This window comes from Idiotropiscis lumnitzeri, chromosome 10 (assembly GCF_059441095.1).
Source record: "Idiotropiscis lumnitzeri isolate Australia: NSW breed Sydney's pygmy pipehorse chromosome 10, RoL_Ilum_1.0, whole genome shotgun sequence".
Classification (NCBI taxonomy): Eukaryota; Metazoa; Chordata; class Actinopteri; order Syngnathiformes; family Syngnathidae; genus Idiotropiscis; species Idiotropiscis lumnitzeri.
Genome location: NC_142400.1, coordinates 12248486 through 12272036, shown reverse-complemented (window position 1 = coordinate 12272036; position 23551 = coordinate 12248486). Strand labels below are relative to the sequence as shown.

Genomic DNA, 23551 nt, shown 5'->3' with positions numbered 1-23551 from the left:
CCACCAGCGTCAGCCATGTCTTCTCACCTCTTCGTCCGCCGAGTCCCATGTGATCCTCCTGCCTCATCAGAGCTGCTTGTTGCCTGACTTCTTTTTTGCTGACTGCCACACGAGGACACCATATTTTGACACAAGGCCTTTCCGTCTCCTACAAAAGGTCACTTGGAAGACGTTAATGTCATTCATGAGATCGGTGTCAGTGTTCTTGGGCTAGTCTAATGCGCCCATTAGCATTTTCCTTGCAGAGCACATGCACCAGGGACACAAGACTGTTTTCACGTGAACTCCCAAAAGCTTATCTTTAATTGACTGGGTGAGTAAGCCTGTATGCGCATTCATTTTTATTTTCTGTACAAGCAGCTAAATACATTTGGATGTTCAATATGTAACTGAAGAAGGAAGCACACAGTCTTGGCCAGCTTCTGGATGAGGAAGTGCTTCTATTTTTATGATTTAAAAGGCTCTGCTCTTGACTGTTCAAATCACGCCATTTCAGCAAGTTCTGTAGAGGTCTTGTTTTTCTTAAAAAAGTCTCAGGCAATTCGAAACACACAGACAGGAGTTGAAATTGAACATTCCTCACTGATCCTGTGAACTTTTTCCCATATTCCCAAGCTCTATCTGTCAGCATCAGGTGATGGGAAACGCAGACGGCGGGAGAGAATAACAAGAAGAGACACCAGGAATTATAAGAGGGAGGAAGCGCAGCGTCAATGCTGTGTTGTATTCTTTTGTTATTGTGTCACGTTCTACTCATTTAATCAAGAGCGGTCACAGCAAGAGGTGAGAGTTTTAAAAATATTATGTTACCTCCAGTTATACTATACTAAGTTATACTTTTCACATTTAGAAACAGACTACAGAACTGATTTATGGACAGTACTTGTTCGCCTTGCATATTTCCACCTTTGTAGTTGCGAAATTCTTATCTAACTAGTTATTTTCTAATCCCCTTCTAGCAACATTTGTTATCAATAAAATGGTTTGCAATTACACACTCTGAACATAAGTTGACAGCCCAATTTTCTCTGAAAAATTCCACGGCCATTTTAATCGGCATCAAGAAATATTTTTCCCAATATGAGGTCACCACCAGTGTGACTATCTCTACATTCATTAAAAATGAGCCATTTAAAACATTTCCTACAATAAAGGATTTTGTCACTGGCAGCCCCCTGAGTCATTTTTTACACTTTTAATGTCAGCTCTGCAGTTGCCATGACGACTAGAATCACTGAACATAACATTGACTCATTCAGTACTCGTTCTGCTTTATACTTGAGATGTACAGCAGGAATTGTCCACGATGAGGTACAAAAGTCTACCCATGGAGGCTAAAGATGGCACAATTCATGACCTTGAATGCCACACAGTTCCAAGCTATAATAGCTTGCATTTGGGTGCTTCAAATCGCTTAAAATAACCATGGTCAACATACAAACAGTAACACTTCATTGCTTTTCAATTTCTAAATTATTCCCAGTGCTGTTACCAAGCATGTTTATTGTTTTTGTGGATTTCCATTAGAAATTTTGGATAAATGGAAGTGTAGAATCTGCAAAGGATTTTTTCAGTAATTTTAGTAAAATACTGACATTCGACCTTGGATGAATTATACACTTGCTTTATAAAATGTTGCTGTCATTAAGTGAACACTGAATGCATATTGTATGTGTATAAAGCAAATGCTAGTTATTAAATTAGTTCTTTCAAGGAGTATGATTGTACGTGTAGAGCTGTATGATTTATCAGACTGAATTACAGTAGTTTCTTTACAAATAACACTAGCTTTGCAATTGAACTCCTTTCCTCTTGAGTTTCACACGCCACAAGTGAAGTGGTGAGCCTACGTGAAGGATCGTTTCTTGCTTGAAGGCAAAGTTGCATAACGCTGATTATTTCCCCCAAACCTATACGGATGTGGTGCCCTCTAAAGCCTGTGTTTTTAATTAAAGCTGCAACCCGCTACCTCTTTGTCACATCAGATGGGATTTAAAGCCTATTACGTTGGCTTGTATATACCAGTGAGGTTCACTCTGCAATATGGAGGGGTCACGAGCAGGAATGTGTGACATCACTCAGCCAAAACAGAGGGGCCTGTAAATAGCCCACCTCAACCACTAAGTCCAACACACCCATGCACAGTGATTGTGGTTTTGCATTACTGTCCGATGCATGATGAAAGACAAAGGTTTGAGAGTTACCTCACCCTGTTCCAACTTCTTATGGCATTGCTCATACTTCTCCATTGATTTTAAATAATACCCATCTTAACTCTCTCTACTTCCATAAATAAGGGGTGTAGTATGTAGCAATAGTCTACACCGGGGATTCTCATACTGTAGTGATGAATACAGCACCTGGGATGTTATAAGATGCGTGAGGCTTGAAAAATCTGGGAAAGGCTGATCCTCACTTATGTTCTTCATAGAACGTATTGCTAGACTGCAAAGTAACAATTGTCTGATTCATTGGGGGGCTGAGGAAGTAATTATGAATATATTTTATCCATCCATCCATTATCCAAGCTGTTTATCCTCACGAGGGTTGCGGGGGAGCTGAAGCCAATCCCAGCTTTCTTCGGGCAGGAGGCAGGGTACACCATGAACTGGTTGCCAGCCAATCGCAGGGCACGCAAAGACAAACGACCATCCGCGCTCACAATCACATTTAGGGACAATCTAGAGTGTTCAATCAACCTACCATGCATGTCTTTGGAATATGGGAGAAAACCCACGCAGGCACAGGGGGACCATGCAAACTCCCCACAAGAAGAGCTGGAACAAGTATTTTAGAATATCAAATAAGACCATAGCACTTCTGAGTAGAAGTACAAATACTCATGTAAAAGTGTAAAAAAATAAATAAATACAATATAAGTAGTACAGATTTAATTACTGTATATTTTATTTCCAGGTATCGATAAATACAATTTTTTTCATAACTTCATACAAAAAAAAATCTGTACTCAAAATAATTTCCTAGTGTTATGTATTGGCTTAAAATGTGTTCCTGTAGCTTTTCTAATGTTTTAAACCGTAACAATTGAAAAACACACCTTTCTTGTATATGTATTTTTTTAATTAGAAGGAATGTTTGAATGCCAAAATGCTTGAACTTTTTAGGATGCCAAGCACCAATTATTCATGTCAAACAATTTTCTAAAATAATGCCATTAGCGGGGAATATCTTGCTTCTCTCAAGCTGATGCTTCATTATAGAGGAATGAGCAGTGACATTTTTGTCTCTGAATAGCTTTTTACACAATAAGTGCATGTTTAATTTTTTTGGGGCATGGATTTGTTTTTTATTTCTTGGTGGGTGTTGGACAGAAAAGTGGAGCCTGAGAATCCAGACTCATCATGGAATGACCAACATCTTGAGGACAGGGCAAAGTGTTGTCTTTTCTGGGAAATATTATGTTATAACTTAAAGTAACGAAATATAAACGTTTCCAATTAGTTTTCGATATTAATCACCACACACATGTAAAAAAACAACTAATTAATTGCAATGGCGGAAACGCAAAAGTTTCTCTGCTGAATTCAATGAGCAATTCAATTAATTCTGACCACACAACATGGATGCAAGTCCGAAAAGCATAAAACGTAAAGTTAATATCTACCTGACAACGTCTTGTCGTTTATGTTTATGGCGAATTATACGCCTCTCAGCTATATTTACCGTGGCCGCACGACTGTTGCAGTGGTTGTGGTCACAATTAAAAATCAGCACTGCGCCTTTAAAAACAATCTGCTTCTTATTTCCAGTTCCAACCGTCCACCGGCTGCGTTCGGGCTGACACGTACGCTGGCTGCGAGGACCCGAACCGACCGTTCCAGCCAAACAAACCACTTGGCGACAACTTAACGGTTGTTCAAAAGTACTTTGGGGGACTTTTATTAACAGCGTGAGGAGGTTGAAGTTTTGAATGAGTCGCCCGCGCCTCGGGACCGACTGTGAGTGAGGCGGGCGGACGGCGAGCGGAAAGAGAAGGAGGAGGTGGAAGAGCAGGAGGAGGGGGGCCATTGCCCACCGGCTGCTATCAGAACTGGGATCGACTAGTTGAAAAGCAGACAGACGGCGGCTTGTTCGTGACAAAGTTGACACACGCAAAGACGCTCCGAGGAGGAGTCTGAACCGAACCCTGGAACTATAAAGTTGGATGTAACGGAGAAAAGTTTCAACCGGAGTCTGGATAAGTCTTTTAGATGTCAGGACCGCTAGTTGACGGGCTGTAAACAAAATCTTCACTCTGGAGATATAACTTTTCTTTCTGGACTTTTTTTTTTTTTTTACTGTATCTGAACTCTTTAATCGACCCCACAACATCTCCAAGATGGATAAATACGAGGATTTAGGACTGGAGGCAAGTAAGTTTATAGAGGACTTAAACATGTATGAGGCATCTAGAGATGGTTTATTTAGGACGAGGAGGGATGCAGAGAATAATCCTGATTTTGAGGAGACGAGAAGAGTTTTTGCTTCCAAAATGACTAAAATACACATGCAGAAACACCAAGAAGAAATGGCAAGAAACAACCAGGCCTTGAGAATGAATGGTGGTCTCAACAACGCTTATTACACAAAAGACAGGCCACCCATCAATAGCTCCAGGCATCCAGGTGAAGCTGCTGCAAAACCTCCACTACTATCGGGTCCTTTATCGTCTGCTGGTCATTCTTCACAGTTTGACGGTCAGAAGAACCATGCAGCCATTCAACCCGAGCCTCCAGTCAGCAGGGCATATGGCTACGGAAACAATTCTGATAATAAGGAGCGTTCAGACCTACATTTGTACCAGAACACCTCCCCTGCTGCCTCCGGTTCAGGAAACGCTTTTCACAGTGCACCCATGCACGCTCGCCATCCGGCTCCATGGGCCTCATCCAGAGAGTGCCACAACCCCCAATCTTTGTCCGAAAGCAGTGTTGCATCTCCAACCATGATCAGTCCTCCGACACCACAGAACCCGGATGTCCCCTTCCCATTGAACAGGAGTCCAACTTCCTCTGCTTTTCCCAAAGAAAAACCAGACCTCATTCCCTCACTGCCTCTTAGTGCCTTCACAGGAGGAGCCAATTTACCTTCCATGCACCCAGCAGCTCACTATGCACCATCTTCTCCGACTTCAAAAACATCTTCAAGTCAGAATGGCCCGGTGGTAGCGTCCTCTCAAGTTTCTTCTGGAGCACCTCAAACTAAAGTCCAGGTCACTTCTGCCACCTTAAACCCTGGCAATGTCGCCAAAAGCTTCAGCCAAAGTCAAGATCAGAGTCAGATACCGAGCTTTGGGAAGGCCACTGGTGCTGAAGCATCTTCCTTTAAGCCTGTACAGCCGCCACCAGAACACGGCCCGTCAGCTGCTGAGGTAAAATTAGAGGCCCTTACTAATCGCCTGGAAAAGGAGATGAATACTCAACCAAAAGCTGACTACTTTGGTAAGATATCAAGACTAATACCAATCCTTTGAGTTTGTTGTTTTCCAAAGATAACATCACCCTCCCACAAGTTCAAAACAAAAACCCACTTGATTTGCTTTCTTGTTCCCGTACACAATTATCATGCTTGTCATCAATCATGTCACTTCAGACATTTCTTCTTTCATTACTTGAAGGGTATCCCAGTGCTCCCCTGTCACTGTTTAGTCTTCTTTTTCCTAATCAAATGCTTTAAAGTAGTCAGACAGACATCAGAGCAAACACGTTTTTCTTCTTTTAATTGTACTTTTTGGAATGAAGAAACAATCTTTTTTTGAATTTATTAACAGTCTTTTTGAAATGATTAGCTGCTCGCTCTGCAGATGCAATCCCCTTAAGCAAAATGGCAGGCAGTGGAAAGTTGTGCTGACAGCCTAAAGATTTTAAGGCCACATCAATAATTTTTGTCTTGAGTGTTTAATGCGCCATCTACTATTGACTTTTTAGTTAGAGTGTAATGTTTCTGCCACAAAGAAATCTCCTGATTTATGTATTGGTTTTTCAGACCCCTTTCTACTGCACAATACCTGTTTGGCTCAGAATTGGTCAGTCAGGCTTCCAAGCAAGCCAAGGCGATACCACATACGTGACTTAAACCACTGTTTTGTCTAAAATGCAACCAGCCTGACACTGTGCCGCCAGCACATATGAAGCGATCTGATTACAATTTTGATTGAATCACTAGACACATTTAGTGTAACTCTAGCCCTTTGTTTCCAGTGTCCTCTTTTTTTTTTTTTTTTTTTTACTTCATTGGCGGGCGACATAGTGCTGCGTCACGCCATTTAATCATCTGTCGTCATGCGGCCTACATTCCCCACGATTGAAACACAAACCAGATCAGGGTTTACCCTACCAAATTGTGAATTGAACTCCCTTTTGTTTTCAGCCAAGAGTCACTCAGTTGCATTGGATTTCTAGTCCATTACTTCCTGATCAAATGAATTTTTGTGCTTGTATTAAATTCAGTGAAAGATGTGCTGGCAAGACATTTGGCGTGTTTGTCCATCATCCCGTAAGTCGGCACAATAGGATAGTGTGCAGATGTTATTGCTCATGTGCTCACCAGCTGTTTGCAGCTAAGGCCATTGTTGAAATATGATCTCCTATTTAGTGACACAGCGGTGGGCACAAGTTATATTGCGATATCAGATATCATGCTGGAAACTGTTCAGCATGCCGTTGTCAGACACTCTTCCATACACCCACCCTTGCTTCCTCGCCTACAGGAATTTCCTGGTGGAATGTCACGGTTGTAACTCTGAGTGCCCCCATGTACGCATACTGGTGTGTAAGAGAAGATGTTCTGGCGTACGTCACTGTCACAACAAGGCTCACAAATTGCTGAGCGATGTGAATATGACGAATGTGTGGAAGAGCAATGCTGTTTTCAGCCCACCAGAGGCTTTTTAAAGTAGTGTATCTTTTTTTTTTTATCCTTTAGTCCCACATCACCACTTACAGCCTTGCACTTTCCACTTGGGCATGGCTCAGTTTCTGCGTCATGCTCTCATGCAACGTCAGTAATGTGTAGGCTGATCATAAAACATGTAATTTTCTACAAATTTATCAAAAAAAAGATTGATTAATTTACAAATGGATACAAAAAGCAAAATTGGATTTATGTCTTCCAATGAGGACTAGTGTATGGTGTTTACCTATATGCAAGAGGAATACAATAAATCTGCAAAACTCTGAAATAGTCCTGCCTGAGCCATCTGGTGATTCGTACAGCAACATAACTGCAGCTGGAAATACTGTGAAAATGAGGCCAAGAAAGGAATATCTGGAGAATGAGTGCAAGGCATTTTAGAAATGAATGTTGAGGCTCTTAAAAGGCCTTTTTCGAGGTGGCAGTGGTGCAGCTAAACAGACGAAGAGACGAAAGCCGACACATGGTGGGTGGGTGCGTGCTTCTAGGTCCTTGGCCACATACAGTATGCCTGAGAGAATGAGAGATTCATATGTCCAAGATTGCAATAAGTGGCAGCTCATCCTGTTGTTGCATCTGTCCTTTTCTTTCAACTTCCCCCCCACACATGAACACACTGATCTAGTTGAGTGTTTTGTTGTGTTAAGATGGAAGATTGATTTATCCCATCCTGCTGTTGAGTGGAACGCTTCCCAAGGATTCTTGGCTTCTTTTCTGGCGAGCTTTTGGAGGGGCTGTGATTGTGGTTGCCTCCCAGGCATGTCACCGTGTCTGATGAATATATTCCAGCCTGGTAAATGTTTGTCATTATCCCGTGTTTTTATTGACGCGTTTGTTACTTAGCAGGATTATGCCAACACTACGTAACTGCTTACCACTAAACATTGGGACGGCACAAGGAAGAAAGTTTTTCCTAATGTATCGAAAACTCTGTTGATCACAGTTTAAACTCAATCTATTCACTTTTCTTCGTGATTAAAATTGCAATATGGGATATGGAGGTATGTGTGGATGATGGCCTTAGGTCAGGGATGGGCAACATAAATGCTAGAGGGAGGCCACAATTTTTTATCAGTGCTACAAGGTGGACAAATAGAGCTGAGCCCTTCCTGGCTAGATACAACAAAAAAATGACATTTTTTTTTATATATTGTCAAAATGCGTACAAAATGTGCTTTTAATATTTTTGATTTTTGATATTTTTTTCCCCGATGTATTAAAGATCAACTATCCTAAAACAAAGTTTTTAAAACAAACAAAATAACCACATACTGTATTTTTTTCTTCAGTGCAGAGGGTTCTCTAGAATAAATGTTCAAAAATTTTAATGTTATCGAGCTACTGCAGCTTGTTTGTCTTGCATAACATTCCAAATCCCACCAAAATTATTAGGCCTACATACCTTGTAATAAATGGCCATATAAGACCCAGTGTTAGCCCAAGTAAATCATGCCTCCATCTAGTGGTGATTGGTGATATTACAACCTAAAACTACAGTCAACCTCTTCATTTTCACACTTTCGCAGCCACGGATTCCAGTATTGACAGATTCGGTTTTTCTTTTTGATAGTTATTTTCGTGTTGGATTTTCACTGCCCTATTTCCTACCCATTTTTCATGGAAAAAGACTTTTATGAAGAATCTACTTATTTATAAGAATTTATTATTTAAAATAATATATAATCCTCTTTAATTTCTAAATACTAGCGGTGGAACAAAACCTCAAGGCCAGGGGGCCAGATCGGAGGAGATACTGTGTTACACTGTTTTTCACAGTTTCTTGTTTTGGCTTTTTTGTTGTGGCGAAAAGAGCTCAAAGATGTAGTGACGGCATGAGTCCCCCCACCATATGAGAACTTGAGAAAATGATCTGATAAAGTGAGTTTAATGTTTTACCGAAAGCCCCGCCTTAAGTGGCTAAGCCTATGCAATGCTAGACTTAGACATATTGATCTAACTGATGTATAACTGGATGAGAAATGAGCTGCCGCAGTGCGTGCGGACAGTGGGTTTACTTTTCACCCTTCGGCATATTCAACTTGCATCCTTTCAGAGATTTGACAGCTGCAAAAGGTAAGCAAGGAGCAGAGGGGGGAAGGTAGTCTTGAGTTAATGTTTTGCCCCCCTCTCCCTCAGTTAAAACCAGCAAACGGTCGCATGAATAATCTCACTGTTTTGGAACATGGGACACCGGCCAAATGTACATATGCAGCGGCCCAACCTGAGGAGAGGTTACTTGTATCAAAACAGAGATTGTTTTATTGCGTTGCTTTACTCGTGGGGGCTTTTAAATTGCAGCTAAGTCGACTTAAAGGAGACATGACCAATTTTAAAAGGTGTATGGGATCTCTACTGCCATCACTGAATCCTGTCATTGTTGGATGCCGACCGTTTTGGTTCATACATTTCAGTCTACATTTTAAGACTGAGAACTTCTCTTCAGCTCATTAGTTTGTCGTCAGGAAACGCTACAATGTTGTCATATAAACAAAATGCCTTACATAAGCGCAACATTACTCCAATAATATCCCTCTGTTATCTTTAAATCTTTTTTTCGAGCCGTTGGGATCCCTGAGGATGACTCCTATCAGTAGCAGCACTAGGAAAGACGGCGCTGAAATATAAGTAATCCAAATGTATATTGTGTTATAACACGTCTTTTAGGAACAACGGCTGAATAAGTGTATTAAATGCGAGATTGTGTTTTGGAGTAGAGGCTGACGTGTCATGTGTGTTGGATGCAGTGGGAACAGAAGTTTCTTTGTGTGTGTCAGATGAGGACCAGGGGCGGGCTTGGCTGCTTGGGCTGCCCAGTCACCAGGGAGTTGTTCTATAAAAACACGCACTCACAAATAACCGCATGCAAGAGACACGTCGAGTGCTGAATTTTTGGCCGTTATTACTGTAACTTTATTGATTGTTCACTTTTGTGTTCCATATAATGGCCCTCATAAGGACTTGAACAGTCATGGATGATTTCTGCTGATTTGTCCCAATCCGTCTGCTGTTTTATCACACAACAGACTTAAGTGTAGCAAAGGAAGTAGCAATTTGAAAACGTTTTTTTTATTTTTTTAAAATCCCCTATGGGAGTTATTTGTAGCTACAGCTTGTGATCAGGTTGTGATCAACATGTTGCGCCAAACTTAAAAAACAGGTTATGTGGTCTGCATGGCTTGCTCTTAAGCATTTGCATCTCCTGATTTCAATATTTTTCATTTTCTTTGTTCATATGATGCAAGCAAATCTCATCCGCCACCCGCCACCCTCCAGCCAGAGGCAGTGCGCTCCCTGAAAGGAGGCGCCCATTGATTTTTATCAGTGTTTCATTAACAGACTTCTGGGCCTCTGAGCCAAATCAAATAAGCAATACGGGATATTTCTTTTCTCGGTTGCTTCTGCCTGTTTTAATCCGGGTCAGAGGCTTCACACTAGTTTCTGCCAGTACTGTCCTCATTCAAATGAACATTATGTGTCGTATTGGTAACAGCAAACAATCAAATCATTTAAAAGTCATTATATGAATGATCTTTTTCTGGCAAACAGTTTCAATGAGTCTTCCGGCTACCTGTGTCATTTCTTAGGAGTCTGCGTTAAGTGCAACAAGGCCGTGTATGGAGCCAACCAGGCTTGTCAAGCAATGGGTAGCCTCTACCATGACAACTGCTTCACCTGCAGTGCCTGCAGTAAGTACACACACTCATATAGTACATACACACACATGCACACACTCACCCCTTCATACACACACAGCCCAAGGTCACTTGGAGTGTTCAACACTGTCACTTTCTCAATGGTCGAGTCACTTATAAATGTCATGACAAGCACACCATTTGACTCCAGGAGAACCTCCTGAATGAGAGTAATGCCTTCCTTTGTGTTTTTTTTCCATGACTGTGATTGAATACACGCAATTAGTTTACGCTTACAATACTTTACTGGTGGTGTTTGGTTTCTGGGTGTGACGATCACTCCACCAGCTCCCACAAGACAATCCAATCCATTGACCATCAGTCAGTGTTACTGATAATTTGCAGTTCAAACTCTTGATTACATTGACTTTGAAACCCAACTTTAATAAGGTTCCCTGTGTATTTTGTCATGTGATGCACGTTTCCACGTTAAATAATAGCATTTTAGATTTCTTGCATTTTTAATTAGTCAGACCTGTTAAGTTGTGATTTTCCATTGTTGCTTCATATTTTCCCAAATGTTTAATATGACCAAGTCTTTGTAAGATTTGCTTCTTTTTGTGTTCTCCTTCTACTATTACATAACATACATTTGTGAGTTTAAATCATAATGTCATCCAAGGTTATTTAAAAAAATAAATAAATATATATATATATATATATATATATATATATATATATATATATATATTATATAAATATATAATATATATATATATCTTATATATATATATATATATATATATATATATATATATATTCTTAAAATAAAACGAGATAGAAAAGTCCATGACATGTCTTAGTGTATGGACACTGAAATTCAGGATGTTAAAGAGAAATGACTCAGCCGCTCAAAAATTGGTGCTCGTGCTGTTGAGGAGTCACGACGTCCATGTTTAGAAAAAGCATTACTCAAACACACTGCCGTCACTCGTGTTGGTGTATTGAGTCAATGTAGCCTCAAACACATTACTGGAAGCCACATCAACTTTGTGGTAGCATCGTTTTTATCTTGTGAGTCATCACACCAAATGTAGTCCTGGATACTCCATCTATACTCAAGTGCTTTGGCATCTGTATGTCTGTGGACAGATTTTGCCAAAGCATACACTTTTGTCTAAACCTCAATGTACTACTGTCTACTCATTTCTTGAAATGTCAACTTGTACACTGCTATTGGGGTTTGGGTAATTCTACTGCAAGACGTTTTGTAGTCTGATGCAAACAAGGCCTCATTTACATGGACCTACTTAAATAATTATGCAAATGTTTTAGCAAGAAACCAATCATCATTAATGCAAATCTGTAAAGGCCAATAGCTGGCGTAGTGACAGCATTTTTTGAAAGTTCTGCAGACAGACAACACCATTAATAGTACCTGCAATTATACGCGCTTCAAAAAGACATGGAGACGCCTTCATTTGCATAACATGTTTGTCCTGCCTCCTTTTTTATCCTTAACATTTACTCTATTTAAGTTGAGTATTTCTGTTTTGGGAGTACGGTATCATCACCTGTCGCAGCCAGTGCACTTACAGTAAAATGTGATATGATGCTCATTATATTGAGCAGCACACTCCATGTTGATTGTTATAAAGTAGTAGCCTGCTATTGACTGTGTCCTCTAAACCGTGGATGGCTTTTTGTCTTAAAACTGTCATAGTAGAGTACATATTGAAAGCATACTAAACTTGGAATTGGGGCCGGGGCTTTTTCGATCTAGTCTCATGTTACCAATCTATACTGCAGGATGTCATTTGCAAAGAGTACCCTAACATGGTTTTAAAAGTTTAGTTATCTTGAAAATTACTGCATTTTAGATTGAAACATTTTTTGATATTCAGAGTGCAATCTCTGCCCCCCTGGTACGTCAATTAAGATCTCTGTCCCTGTTATCAGATGGAGGGTATGTGAAGTATTTGTGACACTGTGGCGATCCACCTCCTGTATTTACCTCTAATCCCGCAACAACTTTGACCTTGTTGGCTACACCTGAATGTTTATGATTAACATCTACTTGTACACACTCCGTTGTGTGCGCGTTTTTGTTTTCATTTGAGATGAGATGAAAAAAGCGAGCTTGGTGTTATGGGGGGCATGAGTTAGGGTGATGCCTAAAATGGGGCTGAGAGTTTATCCATCACATACCACTCATAGCTTTGCCAATCTGAAAGCATGCTGTGAGGTGCCCCCAGGAAAAAGCATCTCGACTGGGGAGGAATGCATGCATGGGGGGGGGGCCCAGGAGGCCGGGCTCCAAGAGCACACTGGGTGCTGTTATTTCAGCTGGACACAACAAGTGTACACTGTGGAGACCATTCATTGGGACCACCCCACCCACCACATAAACAAAAGTATGCATGCACATGCACAGCTACAATATACAGCATGTATTCATGCTTTGTACCCGCAACATATTGTACAGGACTTTTTGTTCGACATCCCATATTATCTTGATCCAAGACAACTGTCACGACTGCTGCCTTGTAACAAGTCTTGTTGATAGCAGTAAACATGCAAGGATGTGCTCAGACTTTCCTTTTTGCGTTCATGTCATGTACACATGACCCATCATAATGCATGTGGCCTGAGACTTGACTGTTGGGGTCTTCAATCCTGTTCCTCGAGGTTTCTAGCAATCCCTGCTGTAACATATCTGATTCAAATGATCAGACAAATTTAACACCATTAAAAATAAACGTCATAATTGGTAGTCCTTGAATAATCCCTGTGAAAATCAACAATAAATTAGGCTTTGTACAATTGTATTATGTTCTTGAATTTTACTCGACTGACACCAATTGATTAGATGTACTGAATTATAACGCTATATAGGCTTCAGGTTGAATACATTTTCCAGTACTGGACTTTTTTTTAACCTTTTAATTGCAGATTCTTGCTCTAATGGGATGGGGAAATCATTCAGAAGGTGGTCACTAAATTGCTTTCATTTCTGAATAGGATTACATAAGGGAATTCATAAAAGGTCTTAATGAGAAATGGTCCTTGCGTTTTGTTCTTTCAGTCATCTCATTTACATTTTTATTAACACGCCGTTCAGTATGGTCCTTTTCGAGCAGTTAGCCCAACCTTCTGACTTTAATAAAGCTGTTATCCTTTCGCAAAGCTCAGAGCATTCCTGCGCAGACTGACTGGGTTAAGAAAAAAAAATGCTGGAAAGAGAAGGTGAGGGATAACGCATAAAAGACTTTTGCCAGACAGGCATTACACTTTCAGGAAGGGAAAATTAAAGAAATTTCATTAAAGGGTGAGGCAAGGGCCCCACAGGGTCGTGCAGAGACTTTCGGACAGACTGGTGCTCAAAATTCAAAATTGAAAAATGTAACTTTTTTTATTATTATGATGGTTGAAACAATATAAATATAATGTGTGTGATAATTTCTGGGGACTCAATATAAATGGGTAAAGTCGAGTAGGAGGCTGGAGAGAAAGACAATGGTCATGAATATTGTCGTCAGATTGAAATTTCTTTTAAGCTAATAAGATTCAAAGACGTTCTCAAAAAACTTACAGTACATTGCAGGCAATTGATGAGAACAGAATACTAGATGACACTTGTTGTCAAGAACACCGCGGTGTCAGAGCAGTTTCCAGCAAAGGTGCTGGCCTTTTGCTTGCACAGATTTCAAAAGTTCATGACAATTTAACCCTCAAATTAGTATTTTGTCTGCCCATTATATCATCTTTGTGGCCAGAAATGACCATTTTGTTCCATCTAAAAGTCCCATGTCTCACCTGGGGCTCTGAAAATGTTTGTGGCTCTATCGTCGTTTTTATACAGAGGAACATGCGTTCCTTAAAGGGGGAGTCAAGTCAGAAATTGTCTTGACAATAATATGTTGTATGCACCCGCACTAGTCTAAGCACGGTGTTCTGATTAATTTTGCATTTGTGGAGTATAATTTAAGTAGAAAAATGCACTTGTTTTTATTCATTTCAAGGGGTGGCCATTTTGCTTTGAACTGTAACTTTGTGTCAATTGAAAATGACATCACAGTGCCGAAGGGCTCAGGTAACGACTGTCACAGCTCACCTGTTTTCTGGGTTTGGCCATGTGACGTTCGTTGTGTCCCAACAATTGCTCTGTGCCTCTGTCAGCTCCAGCGCGAGCTACTGTGAACGATGCGTTCAGGAACAGCTTGGAAATTTGTAGACCAAATGGACAAAAAAAAAAGAATGTCATGGTTTTCATGGCACTAAAAGTTTGCTTATAGGAGGTCAGTTAGAAGAGGAATGTATTTGACAATGGGGAAAAACACCTAAAAACAACCAAAATATTTTTAAAAAGATAGAAAAAGAAAAGTTTAAAATAAAGTATACAATAGTTAACTGTGCTGTTGTAAGACCACAGACAGACCTTCACAAACAAGCACGTCACTGTTGTCCATATTGTCTTGATAAAATGAAGAATAAAGATTCAGGGCTCGAGCCCAATTCTGATTTGTTAATTATTTTTTTAATTTATTGACTTTGGTCGGCCAGCCTAAAAAGTAGCCGATAAAAATGGCCCTTGTGCATAATAAACACCTCCTCTGCTGTCGCCCCCCCACCTCCCACACCTTCCATTGCTGAAAAATGTAAAGAATGTTCCCTCTTCCTGTGGGACACGCACAGGAGTAGCCAACTGTCTCTGAAGGCAGTGTGCATTCTTTGGTGTTTGGATGTCCGATTCAGCCTGCAGAAGCGGTGAGTTAGACGGAAAGAAAGTACTGGACAGCCAGCATGTGGAGAGAAGAAGTAACATCAGGTCATTTTGCTTCTTGGCCGCTCGATGCGTTGCATTCCAGAGGAACAGATTGTTTTCTTCTTGCACCTGTCCAGTAATTTGATTTGGTGATTATCTTCCCCACATGTTGGACCCAGATGTGTTCTTTGTCTACAACTTACTCTGTGCCGCAGCTACAGTACATTCTCAAAGACACTGGCACACCATTTGATTTAGCTACCAGAGATTCAGCAAGATTTACTGAATTTTGCAAGAGGGTCCATTACTTTTGAGTGGGGTCATTAATCACCCATTTTCTTTAGTGCTGTTTTAAGAGTTAAGGTCGCAAGGGTTTCTACTAAGACCTTCAATTCTGTCCATATTCCTCGCTTGAATGAGAAATCATAACAATCTAAATGGATCTGACTGTTTGCAGGTCGAAGGTTAAGAGGAAAGGCTTTCTACTATGTTGGAGGAAGAGTTTTTTGTGAAGAGGACTTTCTGGTGAGTTCAATGCACAATCAGTAGTACCTCCACGAAGCGTCAAATTGGGAAGCATTCTTGAGTACTTTTGTAGATTAGTACATCTTTACAGGACAGGCATTGATACTTTCATAGCACTTGAAATTGAAATGTTACAGTATTATTCTCATCCTCTTGAAGCAGTAATATTTCAACTAAATCATACAATATGAGCTTCATTCAATTTCAGCCGTATAGATTGCTAAACGATATGACTCATCTCAAATGAGCCTTTCAGGTTGTTGGCCTATATCAGTCTCGGACTCACTTTAAAATTAGACTTCTGTGGGGTTGGGAGGAGGTCAGTAACTTGAGAAGCTGTTTAACTTTATTGAGTGTTGGGTATTGACACCAGTGCAATAAAACCAACGGAGAAATTCCCAATGCATTTTTCATTGTTGGATAATACCGTTGAAATCCTCTGCATAATTGTTTAGCTGAAATGAAAACTTTAGTCTTTTTTTTCATGGGGGTGGTTTGTATTTTATTTATTTTATTTAAGAAATTCACAAATTTTCCACATTTTTTTACTCAAACTGTAACTCCAAACGTAAATCAACTTATTGGACTTCTACCACAATCTTGAATATTTGTAAAGCTCTTCTCACGCGTGTGAATTTGACAAGTGTTATTTAATTATGTATTATTAAAAAAAAAAGCCAAGTCCAAGAAACCACGCCACACTGGCTGTGAAAATGTTTTCTAAGAAACAGAAGGAGAGCTATTCCGTGCAGACGTTATAAATTAACCACACTCACTACATTTGCTCTTTGTCTTGGAAACTCTGACTGTCATGTCTTTTTGTGCTCAAGTACTCAGGTTTCCAGCAGTCAGCTGACAAGTGCAATGCATGTGGTCACCTGATCATGGACATGGTAAGTGTTTGTAGTGATTCTTTATATCAGTGTTTCCCAAAGCCAAAGCACTCATTTTACGTTAAAAAAAATTATAGCACGCCACCAAATCCAAATGTCACAAATAGTATGAATACAGATTTAGACAATATGAAATCTGGGCCCCGTGGCTATGCAGTTTAATTGTTCTGCATGCCACTATACATTGCTGACATGAATAGATGAACAATACGTTTTGAAAATACTTTTTGACAAATTAAGTGAAATTTTACAATGCCCTCGCGCACCCCTCATTTTCTCTCATGGTACACTAGTACGCTTTGGCACCTTGGTCGGGAATCCCTGCTTTTTATAGCATGCATTTACTGTAGTGCAGCTGGATTGTGCTAGAAATGCTACATGCAAATACAAATATTACTGTCCTACATGCTGGACTCATTTTGTTCCTGTACTAATTTTGTCCCTCCAGATCCTCCAGGCTCTCGGGAGGTCGTACCACCCGGGTTGCTTCCGCTGTGTTATCTGTAATGAGAGTCTCGATGGCGTGCCCTTTACTGTGGACACTGAAAATAAGATCTACTGTGTTAAAGATTACCACAGGTGGGTATCACTCCTTCTGCTCACAGTACCTACATGGCTCCCATCTTGATGTCTTAACTCGAGATTTAATGCAATATGATAAAGAAGCTGACACGTTATGCAAAATGTGATCTCAAGCAACCTGTAGAGCACAGATGACACAAGTGTTTTATTGCCATTCTGTGTTTCCGGCAAAATGTGTCTGTGCTTTATAGTTGAACTCATTGCTTGCGTCATGCTGTCATGATGTAATAACCACTCACTCATTGTGCCAGAAGCCACTCCTCTGTTCAGTTGCAAAACACATCTATCCCCAATATGCTCAATTCTAATTACTGAAAAATGACACTTAAATCAGATACGGTCAAAATGACTACATGTAATTATTACATGTTTCTCAGGTGCTGTTTTTGGATTTTTAGGCCAGAGGATTGCATGTTGGAATTCCATTGTGGAAAATAACATTAAAAAAGGTGCTAATTGTTATTGACAATCATGAACAAACGACAGCCCTACATTCAACAACTGCGTTATATTAACTGGGGAAAACAAGAACAAAATTGCTCCTCAAATGAATTCATTGATTAGCAAAATTGCTCATCGAGCAAAAAGTTATTTCGAGCTTTAAAAATTTCGGTCACTTTAAACGTATGTTTCAGAATTTGGTGAGCGCAGTGGATATGCGGTGGGAGAGACCTTTGTGGGATAGCAAAAAAAAAAAAATTTTCAGGCGCTTGATGAATCTTAAACCATAAAGATGTTCTGTAATAATTCTCATCCCAACAATATATTGTTCAGCTGTACAAATCACACGTGAAGCCTGCCAAAAGCTGGCTACCACAAACCGACAGCTGTTGGCAGGCTGCTTGCGACAACATGTACAACTCAGCAGAGTCTGACAGCCCCTAAGTGCTCTCGCCACCGTCTGAGTGCACAGTTGACCCCTAGTCGATAGTCTGGCCTGTGCACACTTGGAAGTTGTTTGTTTTTAACTCCTGCTTCCCACCCTGCGTTCACGTGAAAAAAAAAGTATTTGTCTGATAATTCTATCTGGATCACATATGTGGGTGAGCCATGACATCTGCAGAACTGGCATCTGCTCAGTCAGATAAAGATTGTGACTCTCGTCTGACCGAAGAGGAAAAACACTGCGGCTCAACTTTAAAGGCTGGGAGAGACATCAAGCGTGGAATGAAAGCTCTGTAGTTAGATTGGCTCAGTTTAGCACTGTAATACATGTAAAGCAAATCTATTTAAGGTGTTTTTCTTGACTCCCTATTTCAGGGTCCTGGCTCCTAAATGTGCCTCCTGCAAACAGCCCATCCTTCCATCCGAGGTAAACATGTCTAAATATGACATTTTATCTAATGTCCTAGTTTTGGCGTAGGGTGACTTGCTAAAGACTTCAGTCAAAATACTCGCACTCTGTTTAAGTATAAATACAGATGCTTGTAAAAAATGTAAAAATAGGAGTACTCATACTCAAGTAAAAAGATACAAGGACATGGTATCAAACACTGTGTTGCCATCTTTTCTAATTCTGTGAACTGACTTTTCTTACGATACAGTAGCAACCCCCTAAAAATAATTGTATGCATTTTTTTATGAATAAGGTCATTTGTGGGAATATATGACACGCTCTCCTAAATGTTGCTTCTGTCTGTTTTTTTCCACCTTATAACACAATTTCCCAGACTTTACTGAGCCAAAGCACATATTTATACATGAGAAAAGTCTCATGGCACACACCCAAGCAAAAATGTCACAAAGTATATATCTGTACTCTGAAAGAAAGATCTTATCTCAAATCACTCATAAATATAAACAGGCGGTTAATTGTACATGCTGCCGTCTAGTGGAAGGGCAAGTAATTGTTTTTCTTGTCATCATACGTCCTGGCATAAATAAATGTACAAAGGTAATCATTTTATGATTTTATTAATTGTATAAGTGAAAATGAATCATTTCCCCCGTCACACCTGATGATCACGCGAGGAACATTAATGTGCCACCGCACAGTGGTTGGGAATTGCTACCTTATAAGACCGTGTGTCTCATCATCCATGATGATGGGGGTGGGGGGGGGGGGGCGCACTTGGGGGAACAAGCTCATTTGACATTGTCAGGAGTAGAAAATGCAAATATCGCTTTTCAAATGAGAGGCGTAAAATTAAAATCATCATTAAAATAAATACTCAGGTAAAGTTCAAATATCTAAAATGTCTGCTTAGGTAGTGTTTGTGATTTCTGCTTCACTGTAACTTATAGACATTCAAATAATGAAATGTAAATGGGCTATCATATGTTATAATGACATTCTGTCACATTTTGTATTCTGTGTGGCAACCCTAATCGCCATAAAACTAGTTTTGAACAAAAGTCAAGGAGATTGCGTCGTGGTTTAACTGGCCACATAAAATGACGAGGAGGCCGAATGTGGAGTAAACGATCGTTGATGTAATCAAATCTTGTGAAGGGTGGCTCACATCAGTTTGTGCAGAGATGACGCAGATCCCCGACCCGTTGTTATCCGGTAGAAAGTACAGATATCTGTTCAAATGTGGGGAATAGAAGTAATAAAGTCTTCAGAAAAATAAGCACTCAAAGTACAGACACCAAAATTAGCCTCCTGGTCACATGTAGATGTCATTCACTTCCAACTAGCAAGCGCTCTGCATGTGAGAGGGACATTTGATCAGTTGATCATTTCTTTAGTGCATGTTATTGCCAAAATATGCATTCCCAAGTTTCAGCGTGAAAAGAAATGAAGAGGAACAGGGCAAAATCAACACAATATCCCAAATTGGAATCTAATTTCAATGGTTGTTTCTCAGAACGAAAAATATACAATCCGAAGGAATTATGGAGCAACTTGGATTGACCGTTGTTTGCTCAAAAGTGCAATCAACACCAATTTAAGCTCCGAGGTCCTAAAATGAGGCAGCAGATTGAGTGAAGTTGAAACGAATGCTGCTCCCATGTGTCTTCTGAGTAGACGGGCTTCAGTTGTGCCGTTGTCTCAGCAGGGCTCCGATGAGACCGTCCGTGTCGTTTCCATGGACAAAGACTATCATGTGGAATGCTATCGCTGCGAGGTGGGTAATAGCAGACTCCAAGACTGCGATGCGGATCGTCTGCTCACACAAAAACACTTAAGGGGGCTTCAAGCCAGGCCCTTTAAATGACTCATGATTAGACATCATAATGAGCCCTGATCTTAATTACAAGCGTGACAGTAATTATATACCACTGAGCCGTGCCGAGCTCTTATGCAATATCTCATCACGAATCTTCTTGCTTTCTGCTTGAAATGTGATTCACTGTTCCCTCTATTCATCTTCCTTAGCAAGGAAATATGCAACATTTATAGAAGAAATACTAATGCTTCTTGGGGATATACCTCATCGTTTTTGGCCATTTATTCCTTTCAGGACTGTAAGATGGAGCTGAATGACGAGGAGGGTCACCGCTGCTACCCTCTGAATGGCCACCTTCTCTGCCACTCTTGCCACTTGAAGCACATTGAGCCAAGCAGCGCCTCTTCCTTGGCCAACAGCGCCTCCTATTAACTTCAGTACGGGTGCAGGAGGACACCTGGTGGACATTTTGCGGGGCAACTCTCACAGTGGAGCGTGATCACAATTCTTGTTGTAGAGGATTGGTTGGATGTTTCACTTCATGGAATTATGAAACCTTATGCATCAAAAGACCTCATGAATCAACGACCTTATGATGAAGTAAATCAGTACTCCAAAGTTTGAATACGGTAAAGTTTGGTGCTATAGCTGCAACTTTGCAAAATGCCTTAAGCTTCACTTTCACTCTTCTGCTTTGGCTTTTACACATCTACTCTCACATGCAATATATCATGACTTAAATATCACAAGTGGAAAGAGTTAATAATGCCTGGCTTCTCTTTTGCAGTTGACTGCTGGTTCAATTGGACACATGCAGAGGCGGCATGGTAGCCTTGTAGTTAGCATGTCTGTTTCTCAGGCTAAAGGTTCTGTGGCAGGCCCTACTCTGTACCTTTGCATGTTCTCCTCATGCTTGTGTGGCCTTCTACCTATGTACTCCGGCTTCCTCCTACATTCCAAAACCACATAGGCTCATTGAAGACTCTAAATTGTCCATTGCTGTGAATAGAAGTGCGAATGTTTGGCTTTTCTCAATCTTCCCCTGCAATCGGCTGGCAACCAGTCTATGATGTACCCCGCTTTTGGCCAAAAGTTGTCTGGAATAGGATTCTGCCAATTACCACCTGAAGAAAACTTAGCTCTTCAAGTACTGTTATCATGACTGACACTAAAGTGGTATAGTAGGCCTAAGTGTTTATCAAAAACAAGAGAGGCTTTATTCGTAAATGTATAAACTGTAACATTATGCACTGTTTAAACATGATCACTGCTCTTAAAATGCAGGAAAATAAAAGTGCTTAATTTACAATTCAATTAAAAATGTATCGCACATAAAATTTTACAAAATTGTACCTAAATGCTCTAGGATCAATGATGACTCTAAATTTCCCATCGGTGTGAATGAGTGTGTGAGTGGTTCCCTCCAATTAGCTACCAATCAATGCAACCTAAAGCACTTCAAAAATCGATGGGATCTGGCTACAAACCTGCGAGTCCAAGTTGTTCCTTTTCTTGGGTTGTCTCTGGGTAGTCGACCTCACCCGCAGTCCAAATACATGAAGTTCAATTGGAGAACCCTTAATTGCCCCAAAGTGTGAGTGTTGGTGTGTTTCTTTGTGTCAGCCCTGTGATCGATTGATGGTCAGTCCGGTTTGTGCGTCATGTGGGTTCGACATTTGTCATGATAATCCTCTCAATGTGTTTGTGTGTGTGTGGGTGTGGGCGGGGGGTGCTGAGTGGTCTGACTACATGATGAGTAAGAACATTCCACTTACGGGCAAAATACAAAATATAAAAGTTATTGTCTTTAATACACAATACTTCATCATTAAACGATCATGTGGGAAAACAGTGAAGCAAACTCTTTTACAGACAGACAAAAAAAAGAAGACCTCCTATTTTTGTATCACGTAAACAAGAATGCAGATGATAGCTTTAGCTTAGTAGAATAGTTTTTGTCACATGCACTCTGTAAAGCACTTAGAATGCAATTTGTTTTTTGGGCCTCTACAAAAATCATTTGCAAGAAATTCTGTATTTTGCAGTACATTTTTGAAGGCCTATATGAAGTTACACCGGTGTCCTGCTATAAATATATTGCACAAAAACCTTGTCAATATTGATTGGTTTGCTGTGTAACATGATTGTGAGGTTGGCTAATTTGCCATTTGCTCAAGTTTCAGGCCTTTATTTCATACTGAGTTGTAGTATAAGATGAGAAAACATTGATGTGTTCAATTGTTGAGTGATTATATTTAATAAATTGTGCTGGAAGCCAAACTGAAATTAATGCATTTAAACGGAACTCAAACCACACTGTAAGTAAGATGAGTTAAACTTTGAATCTTATTGGGTTCTTGAGTCAGCCAAGCACGCACATAAAAGAAATGTAGAGTACATTCATTTAGGAATAAATCCGCAATCTGTTTATGCATACTCTAATTTGCAAAAACAAAACTTTTGTATCACTTGTTGGCTAATTTAGCATTTATCTTATTTGGAGTTTGTTGACTGAGTTCACATCAGCAACGCTTTGGGAACACATTGCTAAAAAGGACTAACTTTATTGTGTACAGAAAAGCATTTTGGGGGGTTGTGCAGTTGGTTATCAAAACGGGTTTTAACTAATTGACAAAAATCAATTTTTATTTTGCACCTGTGAGTCTATTTCAGAGTCTACTTTCATAAATTTTACTCAAGTAAAGAAACTGATCAGGACGCAAGTATTTGTATTTCTGCTTAAGTACAATACTAGTACATTTTTTTACCACCAGTAACAGACAGAACGTCCTACCACCCGTGGTGAAATTTCGGAGTGTAAAGAAATTTAAATCGAGTGTATCCACGCGCATGTTTAACGCCGCCTAGTGGTCAATTCCTCTGTGACGCAATTTGACCCGCCTCTCGCGGGGTGTGTTTTCTAAGGAAAGCGTGCAGGCGTCCGGTGTGTTTACGCTTGCTTTTGTCAGTTTGGATAGCGAGCTGTATACACGACGCTGCATGTACACATTGTACATTAAGGGCGGGGTTGACAGGACAGGACAGGACAAGGACGGAGAGGGGCCTTGTGGGCGGCGTGCACGGAGCCATGAATGAGCGCGTGCACACATTTGGAGGTTTTCGAGGAAA

General features: G+C 40.3%; 1 protein-coding gene across 3 annotated transcripts; it reads left to right on the top strand.

The window, feature by feature from the left end:
* Nucleotides 1–504: 504 nt before the first annotated feature.
* limd1a (LIM domains containing 1a) lies at nt 505–23509 on the top strand. 3 transcript variants are annotated; one of them, XR_015845551.1, is made up of 10 exons: nt 505–783; nt 3771–5441; nt 10497–10598; nt 15767–15834; nt 16665–16727; nt 17176–17306; nt 18570–18621; nt 20312–20380; nt 20717–21051; nt 23401–23509. XR_015845551.1 is itself a non-coding variant. In XM_088305992.1 (9 exons), the coding sequence occupies exons 2-9, from the start codon at nt 4340–4342 to the stop codon at nt 20852–20854; spliced, it is 1725 nt and encodes a 574-aa protein (XP_088162118.1). In that variant the 5' UTR covers nt 505–783; nt 3771–4339; the 3' UTR covers nt 20855–22724. The 3 variants fall into 3 exon arrangements, 1 of the variants encoding a protein (XP_088162118.1); XR_015845550.1 differs by lacking the exon at nt 23401–23509 and adding an exon at nt 21210–22724; XM_088305992.1 differs by lacking the exon at nt 23401–23509 and having other exon boundaries at nt 20717–22724.
* The last annotated feature ends 42 nt before the right edge of the window (nt 23510–23551 follow it).